General features: G+C 45.3%; 1 protein-coding gene and 1 pseudogene across 2 annotated transcripts; one reads left to right on the top strand and one right to left on the bottom strand.

The window, feature by feature from the left end:
• Positions 1 to 7,367: 7,367 nt before the first annotated feature.
• LOC309672447 (CSC1-like protein 1) lies at positions 7,368 to 9,230 on the bottom strand (annotated as a pseudogene). The gene is made up of 2 exons: positions 9,215 to 9,230; positions 7,368 to 8,809 (listed from the first exon to the last, which is right to left on the bottom strand). The product of its transcript is annotated as a CSC1-like protein 1 (transcript).
• Positions 9,231 to 9,331: 101 nt separating this feature from the next.
• LOC309672448 (uncharacterized protein C2orf80) lies at positions 9,332 to 20,242 on the top strand (the record flags this gene model as incomplete). Its single annotated transcript, XM_082483977.1, has 7 exons — positions 9,332 to 9,378; positions 9,428 to 9,481; positions 10,328 to 10,409; positions 10,926 to 11,008; positions 13,255 to 13,339; positions 13,743 to 13,820; positions 20,150 to 20,242. The coding sequence occupies 7 exons, from the start codon at positions 9,332 to 9,334 to the stop codon at positions 20,240 to 20,242; spliced, it is 522 nt and encodes a 173-aa protein (XP_082340103.1).
• Between the last annotated feature and the right edge of the window lie 5,552 nt (positions 20,243 to 25,794).

A 25,794-nucleotide genomic window follows, 5' to 3' on the forward strand; every position in this document is an offset into this window, starting at 1 on the left:
CAGATTCTGCATCTTCAGACATTGCTGAAAATTTTATCTAAGCTCAGTGCCTATTAACCAGAAAGCCTGATGAGTGATCTTGAGCTATTGCAAACATGCCAAATATCCTCACCAAGACATCCCATTCTGGGATATATGTAATTCTGGCAACATCAGTGTCACTGAAGCATGCAGTTCCTAACAGTAATTAGGAGCTGCTGGAGTGATGGTTAGGAGCTAACTGGCACTGCATTCATTCATTTCTGAACACAGACACACAAAGTCATACAAGAAGAAAAGCAGAAGATGCAAATTTACCTCCAGAGATGTCAGAGCCAAGAAAAGCCTCTTGTACTTCCATTGCTTTAGTTGGCTTCTTCTCATTCTCCTCCCGGTGGGACTGAGGCTTCTCAGCAGGCTGTGGTGACAAAGTGTCTTTGGAGGCAACAGGCACAATTTCCAGGGGCTCATTAGAAGCAGGTCTCTGAAGATCTAGTGAGGATGTCTGTACTGCTGTGAAGCTGCCACCTTGCTGTTCTGCATCACACAGCTTGGAAATGGGCACCCTCATTGGCATCCCCGCAGCCCTGGTGAGAAGGAATAACAGCAATGGAACAAGTTCCATACTTGTGATGGAATCCAGCAGAGTAGCTACAGCTTTCACCTCCATCAAAAGGTTGCTGAAATACATTTCTGAAGGCTTCAAGTGCTGAAGAACAAGCACTGCCCAGCCAGGACAGATTTCCCATTTTTGTGCAAGCACAACTAATAAGGAAAGCACACCACTGCAGACACAGAAGCAGGAGAAAAATACACCAAAGCAACAAGGAAGTAAGGCTTTTCAGTGCACAGGCTGCAACCACAGGATCACCTTGCTGTAGAACACCAACACAGCTGCTTGGAGGCATGTGTGTGGGCAGCTCCAAGGGTTCCCCTGTGTTCAAAGGGGAGACTAGACAGAGCAGAAAAGAACTTCAAATACATTTTAAGAGATACTGCTCCAAATTTCTTTCCAAAACACAAGTTTACACCATACAAGCAGATGTCTATTAAGCATTTATATGTAGCAAACATCAAAGCAGACAGCTAAGGCACTCACTCACTCAAGGAAATCTTGCAGTGATCACCAGCTACAAAGGAAAAGCTACCTAAAAGCAATGTGCTTTCAAAACAAAGGAGGGAGAAGGACCAGTTTGTGCACAGACTTGGCATTAGGACAAATAAAGCAACGAGTGGCAGCAGAAAGACACAGAGTAAAGGAAAACATCAAGCAGTGGTGGTTTAAAGAAGACATCTCATGGAAAACAGACAAAAGAGCACACACATAAAATATAAGAGGAAGTTTCAGATACAGAAATTCACAGAATGACAGGGGTTGGAAGGGACCTCTGGAGATCATCTAGTCCAACCCCCCCACCAGAGCAGGGTCACCTACAGCAAGTTGCACAGGATGGCATCCAGGCAGGTTTTGAATGTCTCCAGAGTGGGAGACTCCACCATCTCTCTGGGCAGCCTGTTCCAGTGCTCTGCCACCCTCAAAGTCCCCCCTCATGTTTACATGCAACTTCCTATGTTCAAGTTTGTACCTGTTACCTCTTGTCCTATCACTGGGCACCACTGAAAAAAGACTGGTCTCGTCCTCCTGGCACCCTCCCTTTAAGTATTTGTAAGTATTGATAAGATCCCCCCCTCAGTCTTCTCTTCTCCAGACTAAAAAACCCAAGTCCCTCAGCCTTTCCTCATAAGAAAGATGTTCCAGTCCCCAATCATCTTTGTAGCCCTTTGCTGGGCCCTCTCCAGCAGTTCCCTGTCCTTCTTGAACCGGAGAGCCCAGAACTGGACATAGTACTCCAGGTGCGGCCTCACCAGGGCAGAGTAGAGGGGAAGGATAACCTCCCTTGACCTGCCTGCCCACACTCTTCTTGATGCACCCCAGGATGCCATTGGCCTTCTTGGCCACAAGGGCACATTGCTGGTGCATGGTCATCCTGCTGTCCACCAGGACTCCCAGGTCCCTTTCCACAGAGCTGCTCTCCAGGAGGTCAGCCTTTAACCTGTACTGATGCATGGGGTTATTCCTCCCCAGGCACAGTACCCTACACTTGCCTTTGTTGAATTTCATAAGGTTTCTCTCTGCCCAACTCTCCAGCCTGTCCAGGTCACGCTGAATGGCAGCACAGCCTTCCGGTGTGTCAGCCACCCCTCCCAGTTTTGTGTCATCAGCAAACTTGCTGATGGTATACTCTATCCCTTCATCCAGGTCATTGATAAATATGTTGAACTTGTTACAGACCTCCAACTAGACTCTGCGCCACTGATCACAACCCTCTGAGCTCTACCTGTCAGCCAGTTTTCAATCCACCCCACTGTCCATTCATCTAACCCACACTTCCTAAGCTTGCCTACAAGGATGATGCGGGAGAGGGTGTCAAAAGCCTTGCTGAAATCAAGGTAGAAAACATCCACTGCCCTCCCCTCATCTATCCATCCAGTCGGGCCATTGTAGGTGACTATCCAATTAGTCAGACACGACTTCCTTTACTGAATCCACATTGACTACTTCTGATAACCTTCTTTTCCTCCAGATGCTTTGAGATGACGCCCAGAACAAGCTGTTCCATTATCTTTCCAGGGATGGAGGTGACAATTCAGGACAAGCTCGGTTATATCTGACATTTTAAGGCCTACCTCACAAGCTGACCATCTGCAATACCATTGGCCCAGCTATCTTCAGTCATGCTGCTCATGTGGCCATTGGGCAAGGATGCAGAACTTGTATGAAACTAGAAAACAGAGAAATAGAAGGGTGGTTTAAAGTGCTTCCAGTCCCCTGTGCAGTCTCCTGCACAGAAACAGCAGCAGCTCTGTTTCACCCTGGAAAGTATATCAAATACTGCTGGTGACCCTCTCCCATTTAAAATTGCACAAGTTATGGAATACATTGCAGCACAGTCAGATTCTGTCTCCACAGGCTTAAAGATGAAGTTAAGATAGTTCAGATAATCTGAGACTAAGAAGCAGGAATATTTTGCCACCCACAAGACAAGACATACGAAAAGTATCCTATTCACTATCCCAAGTTGCCGTGGCAACACTTAAAAAAAATTGAAAAAAAGTCACAACCTGTCACAGCAGAAGAGCCTACTGGCCAATGTCCCAGAGGAAGGCAGTTTAAAACTGTAGCCTTTCCTACAGAAGAAGTTACCCCGGAAATCGTTAACACCAAGCTCAAAACAAGGATGCAGCCAGCACAATTCAAGCAAGCAAAGAAAAACAGCTGAAGTGTCAAACACTGAAGAGAGCAGGCAGCACAAAGCAGAAGACAAACACAGCTCCCTCCCCAGAGCAGTGTGCTCACATTTCCCCTGATTTACCTCAGACAGCCGAGCCACTTTAACTGCAGACATAAGGTTTTCAAATTCTTCCAAGATGTTATTCTGTGTTGAGGTAATAAAAAGAGATAAACCATGAAGACATTAAATCAAAGCATCTATTCCAACAGGGATACTGGTAGCCAGAGCAAGCCACGTTCTGGGGAGAACACAGCTTGGAAGAAAGAGTGTGCCAGTGAACAGTGACATTTTTCATATGCCAAGAGTACAGACAATCAGTGACAGCTTACTCCTCCCAAGGTTGGGATGCTAGCACTGCATACCTTGCCCACCACCCCTCCCCATGCCAGCAACACTGTTAGTGCCATACCAGGAAGGAGAGCTTGTGCCGCAGCACAGCATTCTGGAAGTGGCACTGCTCTACCTCCTTCTGCAAGATGGTCTTCTCCTGGGTGAGACGCTGTGCATTGGCTTTCTCTGCATTGAGGGCCAGGGCCAGTGCTTTATTGTTGTGCTTTAGGGAGACTTTAATAGTGGAGGAGTTGTCTGTAAGTGATAGAGACATATCACGCAGAATTAGCATCCAAGTTCTCATCCATGCCTCTTCCCTCATCATACTTCTTCCTCTTCCCAGAATAGCTTCCCTCAGGCTCAGATCTCTACAACTCAATGACCCACACACAAAGTCAGCAGTAGAATTCCTTCCAGCAATAGAAATCTCCAGAGAACAGCAGGAAAAAGCTTCTGTAACAACCTGTAACGCTTCAGACAGGCACCCTCTCCACCTTTAGTGGGTCATGCTCAGTCAGCAAGCTACTGCTTCAATTCTTAATGAACAATGGTGTGATTCAGGTGCTGAGCTTAGAAATATATACTTCTGGCTTTGAACAAGTCACCTATAGCTCCAAGTCCTCACCTCCTTCCAAAAAGAGCAAGAAAAACCTACTTTCCTCTGTAGTAGCCCCTGAGCAGATTTAGATCCATGTTTCCCAATTTCAAAACAAATAAATAAAAGTAACAAAACCACCTAACTTTTTCAAGGTAGTCCAATTATCTCATGCAGTATTGTTGCGTTATTTCCCCCATAAAAACAAATCATAGTTGGGCTACCTTCTGCACAGGATTGCATATACACTAGAATACTTTCCGCACCTCTTATTTTTGCTGTTTGGACCCTGAGGACTCAGCTACCCAGGCACAGCTGTCTCATACCATCTGAGATGCTGCTGCTGAGCAGCCTGTCATGCCCCCAGCTGCTGCTCCAAAGGTTCTTTGTTAAACCTGCCACTCACAGATACCTCAGACACTTTTGGGCACCTCAAGCAGTAGCTAACACTCACGTGCAGGGTACTGAATTCACTAGAAACCCACAGGCGGAGAAGCAGTTGTTAAATGCAAGCTCTGTGTAAGAGACAGCCACCCACCACGGCCACAACCAAAGGCACAGTTATAAGCTGTCGTAGCTGCCAGCCTCTGCACATACTGTAAGGTAAAATACACTCACTAATGTTTTTCTTTTTGATTTTTGATGCAAGCGAGGCGTTCAACTTCGCAGTCCTCAAGGCACCGTTTTTCTTCTCCCGCATCCGCTCTCTTACACCACTCAGGCTGAGGAAGGATGCTTCAGAAGCCTCCCAAGATGCCATGGCTGGAGAGAGCAACACCGAGCCAGGGTCAGTACCTGTCCCCTTCCCCTCAGCAAGAACTTACCGGCCAAGACTTACGCTCTCCCCGAGAAGCCTATCTGCGGCCTCGTCGTCCCGCCCATCCCGCTGACCCCCGCAGAGGAACGAGGCCGCAGGGGCGGCGGCAGGCAGACGGCACCGCGCCACACCTCGCCCCGAGCTGCTCCCGGCCGTCGGTGGCCGCCCAGAACCGTTACAGCCCCTCCGCCTCACCTGCGTGCGGGGCGGCAGCCTCGGCACCCTCCACCGCGGCGAGCCCCCCAGGACGGTGGGCGCCTGCCCCTCGCCGCGGCCGGAGAACGAGGGCAAGCGAGAGAGCAAGCCGTGCCCTTGCCCGCCGGGAGATTTTTGAATGCAAACGGGACGGCGGACAGCCCGCCCCTCGCCCCGCCCCGCGGCATGGTGGCGGGGGGAGCGGCCGTTTCCCTCTGCTCGCTGCTCCGCCGGAGGAAGCAGGAGCACGATGAGGAGGGCACCAACTTTCCATCCCCACTGCCGGTTGCGGCGGAGCGGGGACGTTATTTCCCCCGTCCCCTCGGCGCGGGTGCGGCGGGTTCTCCGCACACGCAGGCCCGCCCGCGCCCTCGAGTCAGGCCGCGCCGCCATTTTGTGCCGCCATATCGGGTCGGGCCGGGCCGCGGCGCGCCGCGCCGCGCCGCTGTGGCTGAGAGGGACCTCTCCGGCGTCACCGGGAAAGGGGACCCCGAAACGCCGCCTTCTCAGGCGCCGCGACCCCGCCGCTCTTCTGGCTGGAAGCGCCTAACTTTGAGGCCGTGCTCGTGAGGCCGCCGTCTTGCCCCGGGCACGCAGAGCTGAAAACGCTCTTGAAACGCCTCTGAAGAACCCGAGGGTGGTTCTGAAGGAGAAATCTCACCCAAAAGTTAGGGTTTGTTTGCCCGCGGAATTCGGCACCTGGCTTCCGGCTTTCACCTCCGAAAAGGTGACATTTTACGGTCCGTTAAAAGGATATATATTTTTTTTTTCTCAAGTAATCTACGTGTCAGTACAAGTTAATGCATTGCTTTCCAGACACCTTTGAATTTGTCCTCAAGAAGTTGACATTGTGTGTGTCAGTGTGACAATGTTAAAAATTTTAAGGAAATGGCATGTAAGGAAAAAGCAGCCAAATAGTTTGCAGAACAGCAGTTTACAGTGGAGGTGCAGGGGGACTTTGCAGTGCAAACAAGGCTGGCAAAAACACTGCCACCTGCTGCCACAGGCGTTTGAGTGGTAACCCTTTGCAAGAGTCCTAAATCCTGCTCCTGTTACTGGTTTTAGTGGCATTTGTTAATACGTTAGCTGATGAGCATTAAATCACATAAATTATTAAATATATTTATTTCTTCCAATTTAATTAAGGAGCAGATTGACAAAACACTCACCATACCAGCCCTGAAAATCAGACCTGCAGTGGATAACGATGCTGTAGACATGCAGACCTCCCTGTTGCTTTATTTCTTGCTCTGGGGAGCCTGTGACTGGCATTGAACGTGCTATGGTGTGGGAAAAGACTTAAATATCCTTCTCTAATACGTATTCTGTACTTTGTGTGAGAAGTTTCACAGTTCAAGGGGCCTAAACTTGCTCTTACTGTATTAAGTTACTTTACGAAGTTTATTAAGCACACACAGTGGACAGCTTAAAACCAGAGACCGTTTCCCACACAGCCCTATTTAAATGGTCAAAGTTTTTGCCAGGTGATATTGCAGATGTCAATTACTGAGGTTTCAAGAAGTGATTGGACAAGTTTGTGGAAGTAAAAAACAAGCAAAGGCTATTAACTGTCCAGACAATACTTTTTGCTCAAGAAAGTCCTGAGCTGCAAATCAGTGGAAAATGGAGAAATACACTGAGAAAGTTTGATGCCTACTGGTGCAGCTCTTCCTCAGGCATCAACTAGTGACTTCTATTTTTTTCCCCAGGAAGAGCACAAACGCAGTGCCACCCCACTCCCTGCCTTGCAATGACACAGAGGCATTTTTTGCTTTTGGGAAAATTGCAGGAGTCAGTTCACCTCAGGGCTGGGGACCACCCTCACTTCAGGAAATTCCCTTTCTTCATCAGGGTATCACACTTGCCACATGATAGAGGAGATATTGAGTTAGTGGGACTTTGGGGCAGTTCTGTCATGGCTGTGTTCGCTTTGTGAAGGTCACTTTTCACATTTGCCTGGCCATAGCAATAGATAAGCCCTGGATAGGTGTAACTGGAGGAAAAGCAGGCATAGATCTGTGTATCTCAAAGCAGAGCAAACAAGCAGCCGCTCTACTGGAGGCACAGGGTTGCCATGATGCCTGCCAGGTGGGTGCCCTCAAAAATCAAATCCAACTTGATTATAAGCCCCGCAGCTGGAATAAAAGGTGGGGAAGTGCTAAGATTGGTGCTCCTTTTGCCATAGAATTAATGGGAATGATCGTAAGCATCTAATGCTGCTAGGGGGGGCCATTCCCAAACTCCAGCCAATGAAAGCAGAGGCAATCACATAGTTCACAAAGAGCGCTCCCTGGTCAGGCAAAAAGACACATTCCAGCCTAACTGCAGAATAAGACAATTCTCTGTCAAACAGCCAATGGAAAGGAAAATGAAGGCTGGTCAAACAAAGGGAGGGCAGAATCAATACCATGAAGACCAAAAATACGTAGTGTTTATGCATAATTATTCTGTTCTCTGCAGCTTTTGTCCAGCTGGACTCCAGCCAAGTTGAGTAACAGACAATTGTTGGTAGCAAAGCTGAGAAGTACCGGAGCAAGCGCGCTGGGAAAACCTGACTGATGATGGGATTATTAAGATAGTAAATAGCTTTAGTGACATTGAACTTGTCCATGGTTGAGATGATTATGGAAGGAGTAGTAGGAAAAAACAGCATAATAAAAAAAAGCAAATTAATGCAAACTCATCTAAACTGCCATGTCAGTCTGTGCACTGGAAGATTTTCCCAACAAATATTCTCAGGATAAGGCGCATATGTAACTTCCCACTTTGATACGCACAGCTCCCTGCTATAGGACGATAGCTCGGGTTCTCCTTTACACTTAATACTCTGACATTCACAGGCACTGAAGTCCTTAAGGATATAGGTTGCCATGGTTTTCCCTTGAAAAGTTACAAAAGCCATTCCCAGTGGGTTATTATGAACAGCTTGTTCCTCTTTTGAATATTCTTCCATCAGCTCATTTGTAACTTTGGTATAATAATCTATAGCATCCTCCCTTTCACATCCTCTCATTTCACAACAGAATTGACCACATGGCTGAAGGTTGTTCTGGACCCCCTTGCTATACTTCTGACGCAGTTGTTCATAGTAAGTCAGGCTTTTTACTGCCTGTTTTCTTTTTTTGAAGAGATGAATAAGCTTGGCTACATCATAACACAGCTGAACCTTCAGCACAGTGCAGAATGGCCTTGTATTGTCTCTTCATTTGCATTTTTTGGAAGACCACTTACAAACAAGAGCAGTTAATTATGTTTTTTCTTTATATGTGACATACTTCATGTCATGTCTCATGAGGACAATAGTCAGAATTGGGTAAACAACAGCAAAAACTGTGTGCAGCCAATAAAGATTATTACCAGTTTGTAAGTTGACTATAGTTGTTCTTCCAAAACTATAAGGATCTTTATCAAGTAGATCATGTGGTAAGTTCACAGGCAATATGACACACAGAGACAAAATGCTGGCAGCAATCAACAAACAGATGATATAACACTGGAAGACAAGGTCATGTATGGCATCTTTACCACATCTCTCATGAATCTTGTCATTGTGCATCTGAAAAGCAGTATGTCTTATTTGTTGAGTTGAAAGGTACACTTCTATTCCAGAAGTAGACTAGATGACATTCAAAACCCAGAAAAAAAAAGAAAGGGTTCATTTTGCCTTTCTCCAAAAAAACTCCAGCCTTTGAAAGCAAATATTGTAGATCTTCAACACAGGTCCAGGGACACTAGTTTTGGGCTATCAGGCTTCTAAGAGGAATGCACATATCTCTGATGACAGCACTATTCTGGATGCTTATCTGCACAAGGGGAGCTGCGGCCTCTCCCCTCTCCTCTTGTCTCACGGGGTGCAGCGCTGTGAGGTCAATAGCTTACATTATGAGAGAATATCTATCACTGTGATGTGGATGCAAGCAGCCTGCAAGCTGACACTCAAGATTGATGCTCATCCTAAGTGAGCTTATTCTGCCCATTTCCCATTACTAATCTCCTTACACTCACTTTCAGTACTGTGCATGTTGTCTTCTCTTTCCTGACTAGATTTTTCTCAGCTTCTATTGTAATCCTATCTGGGAAACGGTCTGGGCCAGATTTTTGTAGGTGGTCTCCAAGTGTCCCATGCTCTTTTTCTGTGATTCAGATTTTCTCACTGACAGAGATACTTGGTAGAATGCACTTTTCTCTCTCCTAGATCCCATTGAGCTTATGTTACAGTAACAGCTGGAGTATAGAAAGAAAACACCTAAAGAAAGAGATTGAAAAACTCCTGTAAGTAGTAGCTGCCCACAACTGCCTTCATTACATTTGAGGTGGACTTGTTTTCATTGCAAAGGATTGTACAACCTAGCTGGATGACAGCTGTAAAACCTTAGTATTCTCTTGCTGGAAAGTATGAACAGACTTCCTTGGAGATGCTCTTCATTTTCTTACATGGAGTCTGCAGCGTGAGACCTGACTGCATATGTGACAGTAGAGATGTCACAGCCCAGAACTTGCTCTGTGTCAGTGGGAGTGACCAGGGAGGTGCAGAGTTCTTCCCTTGCCGTGCAGCCAGTGCAGCTGCTGTCTGTAAGTGGTCTCCTAGTTCCTGAAGCAGTGTGTCATGCTTTTTGACATGGAAGTGCCCAGCAGACAACTCCTTGGGGCTGTAAGCAGTGTTCTCTCTATTCCATAGAAGTCCTGTGCCCATCTTCCATAGGGCTGCTTGCATGATTCAGTAGTACTTAGTCTGAGGAAAGACTGCAGAATCAGGCCTCCCCTCAATGAGAAGAACAAGCACCAGTGAAGCATCTTTCAGTCTGTTGGCTATACAGTGAAATCCTTCTGTGAGTCCCCAGACTTGAAATACTTGATTCATATTTGTACTTCTTCCTATACTTTGGAGCCTTTGGGGAAGACAGCAATGTGGTTTGAGGGAAGCTAAGATTAGCAGTGATGCAGAAAACTAACAGCTTTCCTACTTAGGAGGTGTCTGTGAAAAATCCTGAAGCAGATTCCTAGCCCTGAATCAGCAAATTTAGCCCTGGTCTTGCACTAGCTTTTGAGTCATCTATTACATTTTTTTATGCACTGGATTGCTTAGAACCAGTTGTAATTTGGAGTTATTGCTTTAAGGGTAGATTATGTTGGCATTGGACTACAAGAAAATGAATTTGATCCAAGTGGAAAAAGGCAGCCCACCTTTCTAGATGACATGGTAATCACCAGACTTCTTACTTCCTATCCTCTTTAACTGCAGGGCTACTGAGAACTCTGAAGGATGGCTGTTTGGTACAGCAAAATAACCTGTTCCTGCAACAATTAATAAAAGCCCATTACTGAAAATGAGTATCTAAAGATACTGGCTGTGAATAGCATCCAGGTGTAATAGAATAATTCAAGATAATTCAGAATATTCAAGCTTTTGCTGATTTTTCAACAAGACAAACTCACCTGTAGAGGGCATTTGATAAAGTTCAAGACACCAAAGGGAATTCTTCACAAACTAAAGCTGTCTGTGCATAACAAAACATCTTTCAGCTGAGCTGAGAAAATCTTCCTGGGCGTGTGGCTCAAACCTCAGTAAGTGTCTTACAACTGATGAAGTACTCTGTGTAGTGAGACAATACTGGGCTCCAGCCCGTGTTTCCCTACATTTCTTTGGTCTTTCTGTCATCGCTCAGTCAAGCAATTATTGTAAAACAAAACACATAAGGTTCTTCTATCTTTCCAGGTCCATTACAACTTAGCCTTCAGTGTTGCTTTGCTGTGGCTGAGTGACTTGGATGCTCAGACTACACTGACAAGAGAGAAAATGTGAGTATTGCAAAGCTAAGGCCCCGCCCTTATAGAATCATAGAATCATAGAATTAGTGAGGTTGGAAGGGACCTTTAAGATCATCAAGTCCAACCATTAACCTACCCTGATAAAAACACCACCACTTCTAAACCATGTCCCTAAGCACCTCATCTACCCTTTTCTTAAACACCTCCAGGGATGGTGAATCCACCACCTCTCTGGGCAGCCTATTCCAATGTTTAATAACCCTTTCAGTGAAAAAATGCTTCCTAATATCCAATCTAAACCTGCCCTGACATAACTTGAACCCGTTTCCTCTTATCCTATCACTTGTCACCAGGGAGAAGAGGTCAGCTCCCATCTCTCTAAAACCTCCTTTCAGGTAGTTGTAGAGGGTGATAAGGTCTCCCCTCAGCCTCCTCTTCTCCAGGCTAAACAACCCCAGATCCCTCAGTTGTTCCTCATAAGGTTTGTCCTCCACACCCTTCACCAGCTTTGTAGCCCTTCTCTGGACACGCTCCAACACCTCAATGTCCTTCTTGTAGTGAGGGGCCCAAAACTGAACACAGTACTCGAGGTGAGGCCTCACCAGTGCTGAGTACAGGGGATGATTACTTCCCTATTCCGGCTCACCACACTATTCCTGATGCAGGCCAGGATGGTGTTGGCCTTCTTGGCTGCCTGGGCACACTGCTGGCTCATGCTCAGCTGGCTGTCCACCCACACCCCCAGATCCTTTTCTGCCAGGCAGCTTTCAAGCCACTCCGCCCCCAGTCTGTAGCACTGCATGGGGTTGTTGTGACCCAAGTGCAGGACCCGACACTTGGCCTTGTTGAACCTCAACAAGGTCATTGTTGAGGTTCAACATTGGCCTCAGCCCATCTGTCCGGCCTGTCCAGATCCCTCTGCAGAGCCAATCTACCCTCAAGCAGATCAACATGCCCCCCCTAGTTTAGTGTCGTCTGCGAACTTACTGAGGGTGCATTCGATCCTTTCATCCAGATCATTGATAAACATATTAAAGAGAACGGGCCCCAGCACCGATCCCTGGGGGACACCACTTGTGACTGGACACCAACTGGATTTAACTCCATTCACCACCACTCTCTGGGTATGGCCATCCAGCCAGTTTTTTACCCAGCAAAGAGTACACCTGTCCAGGCCATGAGCAGCCAGTTTCTCCAGGAGAATGCTATGGGAAACGGTGTCAAAAGCCTTGCAAAAATCCAGGTAGATAACATCCACAGCTTTTCCCTCGTCCACTAAGTGGGTCACCTTGTCATAGAAGGAGATCAGGTTTGACAGGCATGACCTGCCTTTCACAAACCCATGCTGACTGGGCCTGATCACCCTGTTCTCTTGCATGTGCCGTGTGATGGCACTGAGGATGATCTGCTCCATGACCTTCCCAGGCACCGATGTCAGACTGACTGGCCTGTAGTTCCCTGGATCCTCCTTCCGGCCCTTCTCATGGATGGGTGTCACACAGTGACACAGTGACACAGTTGCAGTGGGTTACACCAGTGTGAAAATGGAGTAAAAGCAGCAGTGAATTGAGACAAGGTTTGAGAGACCCATAACAATTTGTTGTCATTTAAACAGTCATTCTATCACCCAATGACCCCTCCCCACCTGGGAAAGGGAAATCGGGAAAAACAAGGAAACCCGGGAGCTGAAGTATAAACAGATTTAATAGAATAAGATTAGATAATTAACATTAACAGCACTAAAGAACTGATATTGATCCCAACACCAATACAGAATATGCAAAGATTATACTCAGCCAATTATATCAGTAGGAAGCTGTGCACTCCCAGCAGTGGACAGCAAATGTCGGACACTCCGAGTGCTACGGCTTCAGGAGGAAGGGAAGGCCTCAGGGTTCCAGCACCAGGGCACGAAGTTCTCAGGATGGCAGCCATCAAGGGAGAGAGCGAACTTCGCAGCAAACTTTCTAATTTATAATGAGTGTGACGTTGATGGTATGAAATAATCCTGTTGGCCAGCATGGGTCAGGTGCCTGGGTCTCGCTCCTCCTCATCCCTGCACCTGGCGATCTTGAAAACACTGAGACCTTGAGACCCACACACCATAGCTGGCTGTAAAGTAAATATTTTCATAAATTCAGACACTAAAGTCTTCTAAAAGTGCAGTTTTCCCAAGTATTAGAAGAGAAATTAGTCCTGTGTCTCTCAAACCAGGACACTACTTTTTGCATTTACAACACCCAGCTAATAATCATCTTGTTCAAAACACCATACAGGAATTTTGCAGCTCATAGCCAATACGTGTCTCCCAAATTAATTGAGAGAGAAGCTATGATATCTTTATATGCTGGAGTATTAATGGTAAGAGGGCAAGAAAGATAGTAATATCTTTTGCTCTACAGCACCTACCTAGAAACACTCCCTGTACACTGGATGTCTTTGTTCATTGAAAGTACAGTATACAGACAGTGCAAATATTACAAAATTATTTCCTTTTTATCAGGTAGCCATTAAGTTTTGCTCAGCCTTAGAAAATGAAATAGGCAGTTTCAGTAGATGGTCCTATGCATGTGTACAGGTTACTTATGTTGTCTCAAGTGCAAAATGGCGAGCAAGTTTCAGGGCCACCATGAAACAATACTAGGAGTTCAAGTTAAAGCTGTTTCAGAGATCAAAGGAAGGGGATATGAGCTGGATTTCATACATTCACTTTAAAGAATACTACTTCTGAAAGCTGAACCTCTCTCTTTACCTGTCTTCACAGAACAGCATTCCTATCGAACAGATCTTTGAGATTTACAGCATGAGGCCCTCAGCACCACACTGGCAGAGCTCTGCAAATGTGAGTGATTTGTTGGTTTTTCAGCATCTCTAATAGAGGTCTGAGTAAAGATCTCTCTTACCTGTAGTGGTCTGTTTTCAGCTTGTAGTGCATTGGGCTGGCATTCTGGGAATATGATCCGTGCGTGGATTATTTCTCTTCTCGCTCAGAGTAAACACTGTTGAACTATTCCCTTCTCAGGTCTGCCATTACGGTTTAGAGCCTTGTGGGTGGCCTTTCAGCATCATAACAAGGTGTACAGCCTCCATGTGCAGTTGTAGTTATCCATGGGGTACTTCAATCCTGCTGCTCGTCTTAAGGGTGTGTGTCAAAGCTGCAGTGTGGCACATTTCTTAGTTGCTTGCAGATCTTATTGCATGGGCGTCTTATTACAGCTTATGTTTATTCCAAGTCTCCCATACTAATAAAGGAAAGCACTTCATTCTATGGAAAGCAATCACTACTGTTAGACCAGCAGTGGCTGCGGATATGTGGAAGATAGCTGACAACAACCTACAATAAACTCTCATGCATCTCCTTTACAGCAGAATATAAGCATTCAGGTAGCATTCCAGACCACAGGCTAGGTACAGCAGTGTGAATTTTATTTGAAGTTAGTGTTTTCCTTTGGTATTGTCATCTGGCTGCCAAAGTACTTTGTCTGTGCCCAGTCTTCTTCCCCAGGCAACTCGGGTTTCAAACCAGAAATCATCAGGGAACAGTACCTAACCTCTGGTGCTGCCTTGCACTGCTTGGCCTCACCAAGGAGCCAAAGTTGCTTTGCTGGGCAGTTGTAGCAAATCCTGGTTTAGGATCCTGCTGACTACACCAATTTGTTGTGAATGGGTGATTTAGATCACTTAAAGAACCACTTTCAAAGGTATTAGTAAAAGTGGTTGTAATATGATGTCGTAAAAGTGCAACTTAACAAAGTTCAATGGCAAGGTTCACTCTATTACTGTATGGCACAATCCTTTGACCAATGATTCAAAACTACAAAGACACAAATCAAAGTTACCAAGTCTCAAATCAAATTTACCATACTACAAGATTATGCGTGATATCAGTTGCTTACAAAAGATCTGCTGTTGGTAAAAGGTCTTTCTGCCTTGTGCAGCAACCTTGGGAGGTGCCCCAGCTCAAGGGGAGATCACAGCCATGCAGCCACGCTGGGTAGTAGGCGGAGGTCAAAGAACGCTCACTTAGTCTGTCATAGCTATGTAATAAAGTAGTTGGCATGTAGTCAAATTACATGCAATGGGAAAGGTATGCATGAGACTCCTTGTACCCACAACTTACTTTGTTCCTTGATAAACAAATCTTGGAAAAGCCACCTGCTGTGCTTGAGTTAATTGCATGATTGGTGTTCCAAGCTCATACGCATCAATGCTGACTGTGTCACTTTGTTCCTTTGTGGGTTTTCAGAGAACAGATTAAAACTACAGTAGTTCTTACCCCTGCTATGGCTCAGGCCTTTACCTCCTTTGGAGCCTGAAACAAACTACTGCTAGTTTGGTTAAGGGGTCAAATGCATCCATCACAGCAGTATACCCTGTAAGCAGTTGTATAAACAAGTAAAACTCTCCCTGCACAGCCCACCTCTTTGCTACAGTTTTTCTGTCCTCCTCTTTTGTATGGACTCTGCAGATCCTTCATGGTCTCCTTGACTCATTCTTATTCCTTTGTAAGCTGATAAATCTTCCAGCTAAGAAAGTATGCTGTAGGTCTGAGATAAGGCATTTTATCAGAGGAACTAAAGATGTGAAATTTGGCTAGACACCTTAACCCTGCAAGACAGAGACTTCCTTCCATACCTCCATATTTTTTTTTTGTAAGCTATTGTATGCTGCTTAGCAGAGTGTGCCAACACTGCAGGTCTTAATCTGGGGTCGTGTTTAGGCAGGTTCATACAATCAGTGCTATGTTTAGAGAAGCCAGCTCTCAGAAGGGCACTCTGACTCTTGCATAGGCATTATATGACACTGTTCAAGGAGATTCAGTATCTACATCGTAGGAATCCTTCCTGGCTCCCAAAAAAGGATAAGAGATGGCACCTGTCAGAGCACCTTCAATTCTCCCTTTCTTGCAGTGTGAAAAAGAGGAGAATAAGAAAGCAGTGCTAAGCCAATTTTTACTTGCAGTGCATTGCAGTCCTATGGAAGGTGGACACACAGATTAAACAGAACAAACCAGCAACGCTGTGACTGCCAGGTCATCTGTGTTACCTGTGCATCTGCAGGGAAAAGATGCTTTAGAGTCTGGAAGTACCCTTGTGCCAAATCATACAATAGTAACAGAAAACTTGCACAAGGTTTTACAGTTCAATTATTGCAGAGATAAGAGGTAACATTATCCTGATTTGCAGATTAGATTAGACTATCTGACTTTGGGCAAGTCATTTAATTTCTGTCCTAGTCAATTAGTGGCACAGTCTGGGTCATTATTTGCAGTTAAAAAGCCTCCAGAGAGGAGCCTGTTTCCTTGGGCGGAGTGGTCTGACAACACAGCAGGCTGTCAGACCATACACCAGAATTGTTTGGGTCTAGTCAGCTCTCAAGACAGGCAGCAGAGTGTGTGCCTCCTGCTTCCCTCTGATACTGTTCCAGACAAATCACATCCCCACTCTTTGGGAATGAAACCTCCATGTGCAATGATCTGTTAGGTCTTAGGCAGCTTGTAAGACCTGAGCAGTTTTAGATTTCAGGACAACTCTGCATCCAAGTTCAAATACCTTTCTGTTTATATTGAGCATAAATTGCAGGGATTACTGCTTTCATGCAAATTCACATGTGTGCTGTTAGGTGTAAATGGCAGAGTTTAGGCAGCAAAGGTTGCAGTGGTGACCCGTATGGGAGGAGGTGATGAACTGCCCTGTTTCAGTCAACTCAGAAACCCATGTAAGCAGCCAGGCATGAGCCAAAACGTCAGCCAGAGGATCACATGGCACCTCTATTCAAACATATTTAAGAGCAACAGCTACTAGGGAAGGAGACATGAGCACATATGTAAGATGTGCGGGGTGACTATTAAGAGATGTGCTCTTGGAAGGAGACACCGCCTCCATGCCATGGCCTGCAGGGACAAAAGCACAGCAGAAAAGTAAGAAGTACAGAGAAATGCAGACAGAAACCATTCACGCATGAGCCAAACCTCCTTTGCTGCCCGTCACCTCACAGGAGGAATTGTGACAGACTGAATGTAATCATGAAAAAACAAGGGAAGTTGAGACTAGGCAGGGTAAGAAATGTGCTTACTATTTTTAACCTCTCGTTTGACCTCCTGATGCTTCCGTCATTTCACCACCACTGGGGTCAGAAACTTCTAGCAGCATAAAGCCTACTTCTAAAATCCCTGCTCTATCTTTTTAGTCGAAAAAGTCACTCCTTGCATGCTAGAATATTTGAATGATGTGCTCCTGGGTTTAGTGGTTTATGAAGGCTTTTTATTGGCGTGCCTCCTTCTGACTTAAATGCTTGGCTGACCACTGACTTTATGGTTCCTTTCTGGCCTGCACACTGGTGTGGGTCTTTGCCAACCCAAGCAAACAAAGTGCTAGTGCAGAGAAAGCACAGACACATAAAAGCTCTTTGTCTTCAGTAGCTGACCTTCAGGGAGATGCTTTTGTTCTTCAAAGGGAAGCAGCAGTTTGTTTGGCTCTGTTGTGCTGTTCCTCTGTGGGACCTCTGCTGAAAATTATCCCCAGGCTACCAGAAGAAGAAACTCTGTATTAGGTCAATGCAAAACTGAATACAGCAGACAACTGCAACTTAACAACCAGATGGATAAAAAAAAAAGCCTTCAGTAGACAAAAAGGAGATACTCCAGCTTTACTGATCAAGTCTCACCTTGGCCCTGCAGAGTTTTCACCAGTTAAAACTCTTCAATCCTATCCTGCCCTGACACTAATACCTACACTTAACCCCAGTCTTAAAGTGGTATCCCATTCGCAAAGATACTTAAAAGGTTTTCAGCATTGCTAGCATCACACAGCTTGGAGAAGCTACCCCAAACTTTTTGACATCTTCTGCCCTTTAGGGCTGAGAGGGTCCACCAACAAAGAGGTACCAGTTCAGTGGTACCAGTGACTCCTAGCTTTGGCCATAGCAATGGTAAGCTATTGGCCCCTTCTCCCACCAGCCTACTGCATGGACTGGTGTGCTATGAGCAATAAAGTGGAAGGAATCTCCCGCTCCATAAAGACATAATGCATTTGGATCCTATAACATCTGTGCCTTTAAAAAGAAACGTTACATTTTAAACTCAAGTAATTTGCCCCTTTTGCTTTTGCCCCATTAGTAATAGAAAACTAGCTCCAGCCTTCCCTCGTTGAACATAGCAAAAAGCTGAACTATTCAGCTCCTCCTGTACCTTGCAGTGCACCAGGAGGAGGCAAGAAAAGGGCAGTTCAACTACTCACAACCACACTAAGATGTAAACCAGCTCCTGGGCCTTTGGGATAGTGCTTTAGAGAGGAGCATTCCCACCAGTGTGCTGTAATTACCACTAATGTGGAGTGGGGAAGGAGGCGATTCAGGTCCAAGGAGCTACAGCCTGCTTCACAAGGGCTCTACCTGTGTTCAGAGCAAGTTTCTCTAGCAGCATATCTTTAGCCATGAGTGTAATTGCCCTTTAAAAAATAGAGGAGTTGTGACTTGAGTCATGAATTAAAAATTATAACAAGAAAACATTCTATACGGCCCAGCTATTTAACAAAAGAGCATTTGTGCTGAAATATGTAGATTTTATTTTCAGTAACACAGACTTTATTGATGTTTCCCAAGCAACCATTAAAAGTTGCTGTGGAATTGTAATCAGACTATAATAGATGATTCACATGTAATTCACAGTGTTTCTGGTGCACTTTTTTTTTTTACCTCAGTCATGCTTACTGTAATATTAATGACAGACTGCCACCCCGTGTCCAGGAAGGGCTAGAGCTACACTCCAGCTCACAGTTACATGCATCAGAACAGCCTTGGACGTAACCTCTCTTAGTTGAATTTTCCCATGTCAAGAAATAGAAACGCCGCTAGATGCCATGTAGGGGCATTTCACAACAAGTAGGTTCAAAGGAGGGATCCTCCCTTCTGCTCCTAGGATAAGTGGGTGGATCAGCTCTCCCTCCTTTTGCTGTGAACATTACACTGCATATTTTTACTGTCATGCTGCTTATGGGCAGGGATCCTTTTCCCTAGGAATTTCCAACCCAGGATATTTTTAGAAATCTGTGTTTTGAGTGCACACCATACACTGCAGAGGAGCTATATTTTCTTGGAAGTTTTCCAGCTACTCATGGTGTTTCCCATAGTGGGTTTTGGTGGGGTTTTTTTGTTCTTTTTGGGGGGGGGGGGGCAGCTGTGGTTTTTTTTAAGTTTGATATATATTCCAATGTTATGCAAGCAGAGACAAAGAAAGAACAGAAACAGTCTTTCTGTTCATCTCATGTTACTGTGTACCTACCTCGATCCTGTCTCTAGTGGACTCAAGGATACTTCATAATGGTCTTGAGGTAGCAAAGTTACAAAATTTTCTGAAAAGGAAGATAAGCCATTGATAAAGGAACAGAAATACTTTGCTGAATTTGGAATCTAAGGGTCCTTTATTTTGCAAAGCCCTAGTTAAAGAGGTTAAATCTGCTGTTTCCATTAACAGTAGCTCTTGGAGCATAGCTTATGCCTCCTTAAAAGTCCTAGACTCAAAGAGCTGGAATCCAGCCCATCTCAAAATTCTATTTCTGTGGATCACACGTTTGCTTATCTTCCCCAGCCCCATTTCCCACCAAAGTAAAATGGTGGAGATTCCTGTTATCCCCCATAATTCTGAAGTCTTGGTTTAGATCTCCCTGAAGATCAAGCACTAGCTTTACCAAGATATAGAGATACTTAGGGAGCCTAAGTCACATCCTAGTGGATTTTAGGTTCCAGAAGATTTCTGAGGCATGAGGAGGGACATCTAAGGCCGAGATGGAATAATGGTTGCTATCCCAACTGCCTGCTGCTTCTCAGCGTTTCCTACCCCATTGTTCAGACATTTCAGGAGCTGCCATGTGAACAGCCAGGATGTTATGGCAGACCATAATCCCCAGGCTACATCAGTATATACAGGGCTATAAAATGCAGCAGTTCAGCTACTGCGTGGACAACTGAAACATCTGGGCAGCAGGGATGACCACTTCAAGAAGATGGGTGGGCCAAGCAGCCCAGACAAAAACTGCCAGCAAAACTGTGCTTATTTATCCATTAGAATATCTGAAGCAGTTACCGTACTTTCTGCTGACCACAAAAGAGTACGCCCATTTGGCTTGGCACTTAGCTTCTGCAGACATACTAAACTATGAATTGTCCTTCCAGGACCACTGGATTCAACCTTTCAAGCTCTCCCTGCATCCATTTGCCATGTTGACTGCCCCTGGAGCGGCAGAGTATGCCTGGAACCAAAGGTAGCACATTTCACCCCAACTCCCACAAGGCCACATCAGGGGGACATGGGGCAGCAGCACCTAGCCCAGCAGAGCCACCAAATTACAGCCTGCTGTGCTCCAATAGCTGCACATGGAAAAGATAGCGTAAACCTTGGTCTGTGCATGTTCTCTTGCAGGGGAGAAGGTATAGGTGTTTTCTCATTGTAGCCTAGAAACAGTATCTAGCTCAGGCTCCCAAAGTTCACAACAATAGCAAAAGGAGCATTTTCCTCAAGTTGAGGTGAACAATAAGATTACATGTTTCTAGTAGAATCAGCCTTCCTATCTGACAACCATTTGTTTGTTCTTAAGCTTGGACTGGTACTAGGGCTTTTGCAAGGGTCAGTTATGCTACTGGCCAGTGAAAGAGCCACCCCCCTTCCCTGCTTCTTCTCCAAGTGCAGCAAAAATGAGAGTAACTTCAGGAGCATTAGAGAATTTGAAGCTGGGACCCCTTACCTTCCTGTATTGCAACTGAACCCATGCAGTAAGTCTGTAAACTAGCCTGGTGGCACTCTGTAAGCCCAAGATGACGCAAGGCTCTTTCTTCCTCCCAAGACATCATGTACCAGATGGCAGCAGTATATCAAAAGACCAGCCCTTGTTCAGCAAGGTGAGCTAAAAAGGACAGCAAGTAACTGGACTCATTGACCAGAGGAAAGCAACAATTCTGAAGAATTCACATAAGCTAGTAAAACTGTTTTTGCAACGCTACCACTGAATGTCACAGCTAGAGCAGCATGTCAGGCCACCCCAGAGACCATAAAGCCTTTCTTGTCTGTTCTTCTCAGCGCTCTTTTAGCCTAAGTTTCATAGTAGCACTAATGTATAATATAGTGTCAGTCCTAAATAGGAGTGTCACGGCAACTGTATCATACCCTGGCAGAAGGTTTCACTCATGAGCTGGAAAGTCAGCTCAGTAATGTTCAACATACCTGTGGAAGGCACTCTTCTGGCTAATATCCCTGCAGAACACATTCACTACTCTCACTTTTAGGTTAAAAAAAAAAAAAGTTGGATATTATTTTTAAAAAAATTAACAAAAACCTGCCTCCATAAAGAACCCAGTAATATCAGATTAGTCTAGCATATACAGGAATTAGGCTCTGCCTTTCTATTTGTCCATGATTTGCTAAAGCCTATTGTTTGCTGCAGCTCCACTGAGCAGGAGAGCTAAGAAAACATTTCAGCATCAGGGCTGGATTTGACCAAGTAGAGTAAAGGGGCTCCCCCACAGCCCAGAGTTCAATGTGCACCACATGTCACACAGCAGGAGGGAAGCTGAACTGCCATGCAGACCCCATCTCTCCTGATGGATTCAGCCCTGCATGCTGTGCTTGCGCTTATTAACATTTGCATCCCGCAGGGAGCTACAGAAGCAAAACAAGGAATCTCTCCAGAGAAGTCTGGAAGAGATTCAAAAGCAAGGAAGCAAAGACATAACAAAGACCCAGACTTCTTGTACCTCACTTGGCTGTAGTTGAGCTAACTGATGTCTTCTACCTCAGCTTTGGTAATACATTTGTGAGTTGTGTTTTGGGGAATTCCTTGTTTTTAAATCTTAGCAGTCATTCTTTCCTTCCCATCCCTCATATCTTGTATCCAAGACTGACATCCCCTCCTCTTCTCTTAGCCACATCTCTCCTGCTTCCCTGCCAGTGTGTTGGGAGCTTACATTTTCCCAGTGCATCCGTACTGCTTCTCAACTCGCCATGCTACTTTTACAGAGCCAAAGAAAGGATGCAGTACTTCAGAGGCAGGGAGTACACGCTTCCCCTTGTCCACAGTGCTGTGCAACCCCCACACATGATCCAGAGTGGGGCAGGAATGAGCTTCCCTGCATGTAACATGAGGATTGTGCCTCTCAGGATGATTCCATTTCCTTCAGCTCTCCCCTTTAACCATCCTGCTTTCTTATTTCCTTAAAGGACTCAGCTAAAGAGAAAGCCTCTCCCTGCAGTGCCATTGTAGAACTGAAGCCTAACCGTCTTCCGTTCCCCATTTGTAGGTCTCTAATGGTTTGCATCTGTTATGTCCATGCTGTGCTGTCCAAGAACACTCCCCAATTCCTAGATGGGCTGTCACAATCCTCATCTTTGTACTAACTCTACCTTGGGATAAGAGTTGGGTGCATGTGGTTCTCCTCTCCACATCCCTCTCTTCTGGCTGGAAGCCTGGGCACACAGCATGGGGTGTTTCTATAGGACTCTTTCTACTTAAGTCATAGAATCATAGAATTGTCTGGGTTGGAAGGGACCTTTAAGATCATCAAGTCTAACCATTAACCTAACACTGCCAAAACCACCACTAAACCATGTCCCTAAGCACCACGTCTACCTGTCTTTTAAATACTTCCAGGGGTGGTTATTCAACCACATCCCCGGGGCAGCCTGTTCCAATGCTTGATAACCCTTTCAGTGAAGAAATTTTTCCTAATATCCAATCTAAACCTCCCCTGGGATAACTTGAGGCCGTTTCTTCCTGTCCTATCACTTGTTACTAGTGAGAAGAGGTTGACCCCCACCTTGTTACAACCTCCTTTCAGGTAATTGTAGAGAGTGATAAGGTCTCCCCTGAGCCTCCTTTTCTCCAGACTAAACAACCCGTTTCCTCAGCCAATCCTCATAAGATTTGTTCTCCAGACCCCTCACCAGCTGCATTGCCCTTCTCTGGACACACTCCAGAATCTCAACGTCTTTCTTGTAGTGAGGGGCCCAAAACTGAACACAGTATTTGAGGTGGGACCTTACCAGTGTCTAGTACAGGGGGACAATCACTTCCCTAGTCCTTCTTACCACACTCTTCCTGATACAGGCTAGGATGTCGTTGGCCTTCTTGGCTAGCTGGGAACACTGCTGACTCATATTCAGCCTGCTGTCTACCAACATCCCCAGGTCCTTTTCTGCTGGGCAGCTTTCCAGCTACTCTTCTCCAAGCCTGTAGCGTTGCATGGGGTTGTTGTCACCTAAGTGCAGGACCTAGCACTTGGCCTTGTTTAACCTCATACCATTGGCCTCAGCCCATTGATCCAGCCTGTCCAGATTAATCCCTCTGTAGAACCTTCCTACCCTCAAGCAGGTCCAAAGAAGTTTCAGGGCTCAATGGGGTAGCAGAAGTGTTCACTGCTGAAAGGTGTGTTTAACTTTAACTGCAGGGCAGAAAGACTCCATTAGAGCTCTTTACATACAAAAATTATAAAAACTGAGATTGCCAACTACTTCTAGCCAAGGGATAGACATCCATCCAAAGTATGGTCACATATTGTACAGCTGCATTAACCCATGCCTTGAAGATGGTCCTGTACTCTAATGCAAAATATCTGCTAAAGGAAAAAAACAATAAACAGTTGTGAAGCAAAACAGTTTTTCTTCTTCTGCCCACTGATTCTGTCACTGAGCCTATTTATGGAGATGCCAAAAGACAGCACTACACAAGAAAGTCCGGGAATGGTTAAACTTAATCAGGGATTCAAAGGGTCTTTTAGAATTCCTCATGGACTCAAAGCTTGCTTTCAACTCACCAGGTTCACAGCCTTTTTTTTTTTAACATATCACAAATTTCAAGTTAAAATTAGTCTAAAATAAAATGTAGTTGCTGTAAACACCTGTCCTTTCAATTCTGAGCTGTCCATGGGGAAAGACCTAACCACAGCTTGGTACATTCAGTAATTAAAGATTAACTGGTGAGTCTTTGTGCTGATATTGATGGGGCTTCTCAGCCATACCATGCTTTCCTTTCAAGCCATGGGAGCCATTCAAGGCCTAAGGGAGTCAGATGAGAAGGCTAGAGAGGACTTAAGATCACTATCACCTTCCCTTACACAGGAACTCTGTAGCCATGAATTTCTGCAGCATCAGCTGGTTTTGGCCTGGTTAGTTCACTCTGTAGGAAGCGGGATTGCTGGAATGCACTATCCAATCCCATTTAGCAATTCCTACTTCTCTATGGCCTGTGTTCACTGTCGGGACAGGCTTGCCCTGTCACATTCAGCACAGGCTCATTCCTGGAGCTCTGAGCATCATTAGCTTCTAAACAGAGACTTCTGTTCTTGCAAACAAATTCAGTAGAGCAGTAGGCAGCAGCCAATGCCAGGCCCTAAGCAAATTTCATTCCAACTCAAACAGCATCAGTCTGACCCCTTGAAAGCCAAAGCAGAGAGAAATTGTACTTTGAAATGAGGTCATTACAAGAGGGGAGGAGGGGATATTGCTGCTGAGCACATGAGTAGGAGAACAATGGTGAGGGGGTGGTTAAACAGCTAGAGAGAGAGATTAGCATCTCATGACTGATTTTTGTTCACTGACCTGCAATAAAATAAACAGTAAGACTTTAACAAATAGATGATTAGCTGTGTTATTCTAGTGTTGTCTTTGCTATTAGAGTACTGCCATGGTCTTCGCTTTTAATTGGCTAATACTTCCTGGTTTTTATAGATAAGGCTGGTGGAGTTAAGAGGAGTAAGCAACAGAAATCCTACTATGCTGATAGGCATTAAAACTGTTTCATTTTCAGAGTGCAAGTACCTGCCCCTTTGATACTGTCTCCCCTCTCGGCCAGCTGGTGTCTGACTGCACACAAAAATCAAGCCCAGCAGATTAGGTGGTTTGCTGTTCACATGTTCATATTTTCAGACAGGCAAAATCAGGGAGCTGAAAGGTGCTTGTAGATGTGTGCACAATGGGATTGGTGAATGATAGCCTTCTGCCACCTTGTCTGAAATTTCCTCCTTTCCTAAGCTATATTGTCTCCTGACTAAAAAAAAAGGCTTTGCTGTGACTAGACCAATTAGCCAGGACAACTTCAGACTCTCTTCATAGCCGCACAAAAAACAATGGACATAGTTCAGAGCTCAGATGAGATGCAGAGTCATGAATTTGTTCTACAGGACCCAGAAGAGACCTCATATGTGCATACTTACCACCAGTTGTCACCTACTACTGCACTGCAATACTATCCACAAGGGGAAATGTAGAGACCATTCTGGGCCTGTTGTTTCTAAGTACCTGAAAGCGTGGTACTGAGGCCTTGTGTAGCAAGTGGGGAACTGAACAGGGCATCATCTACTTTCCCTTTGGCAATTTAAGAGCTGCACATTGTACCCCAGAGACTGACTCCAGTAGCAGAAGTCATCGTGACAAATTGTTGCTGCAATTCACAGCCCAGTTTATGTCACTGAAACACTAGCACTCTTGGCTGTGAATAACACAGCAGCTGAGGCACAGACATACTGCCTGCAGGACCAGAGGTGCTAACTTCTTAAATTGCCCCACACAAGCTTGTGAGTCAGAGTCTTTAGACCATAGTCAGAATTACTAGAGCACTGCTCATGCAATCAAGCCCCAATTTCCCCTCTCATTTCTGCTACAGTAATCCTGATTTCAGACATGTCACTACTGATTCTCTAGCTATTCCTAAAAATTCTCACTCATTTTGGTGAAGAGTCTTTTCCTAGTCAAATGTCAGGTGGAAACACCTAGCATCCATTTTGGAATGACAAAATACCCATTTTGTGCAAGAGATTGGTTTGTTTATCTG

The sequence above is a fragment of the Vanellus vanellus genome (genome assembly GCF_965231255.1).
Source record: "Vanellus vanellus genome assembly, chromosome: 5".
Classification (NCBI taxonomy): domain Eukaryota; kingdom Metazoa; phylum Chordata; class Aves; order Charadriiformes; family Charadriidae; genus Vanellus; species Vanellus vanellus.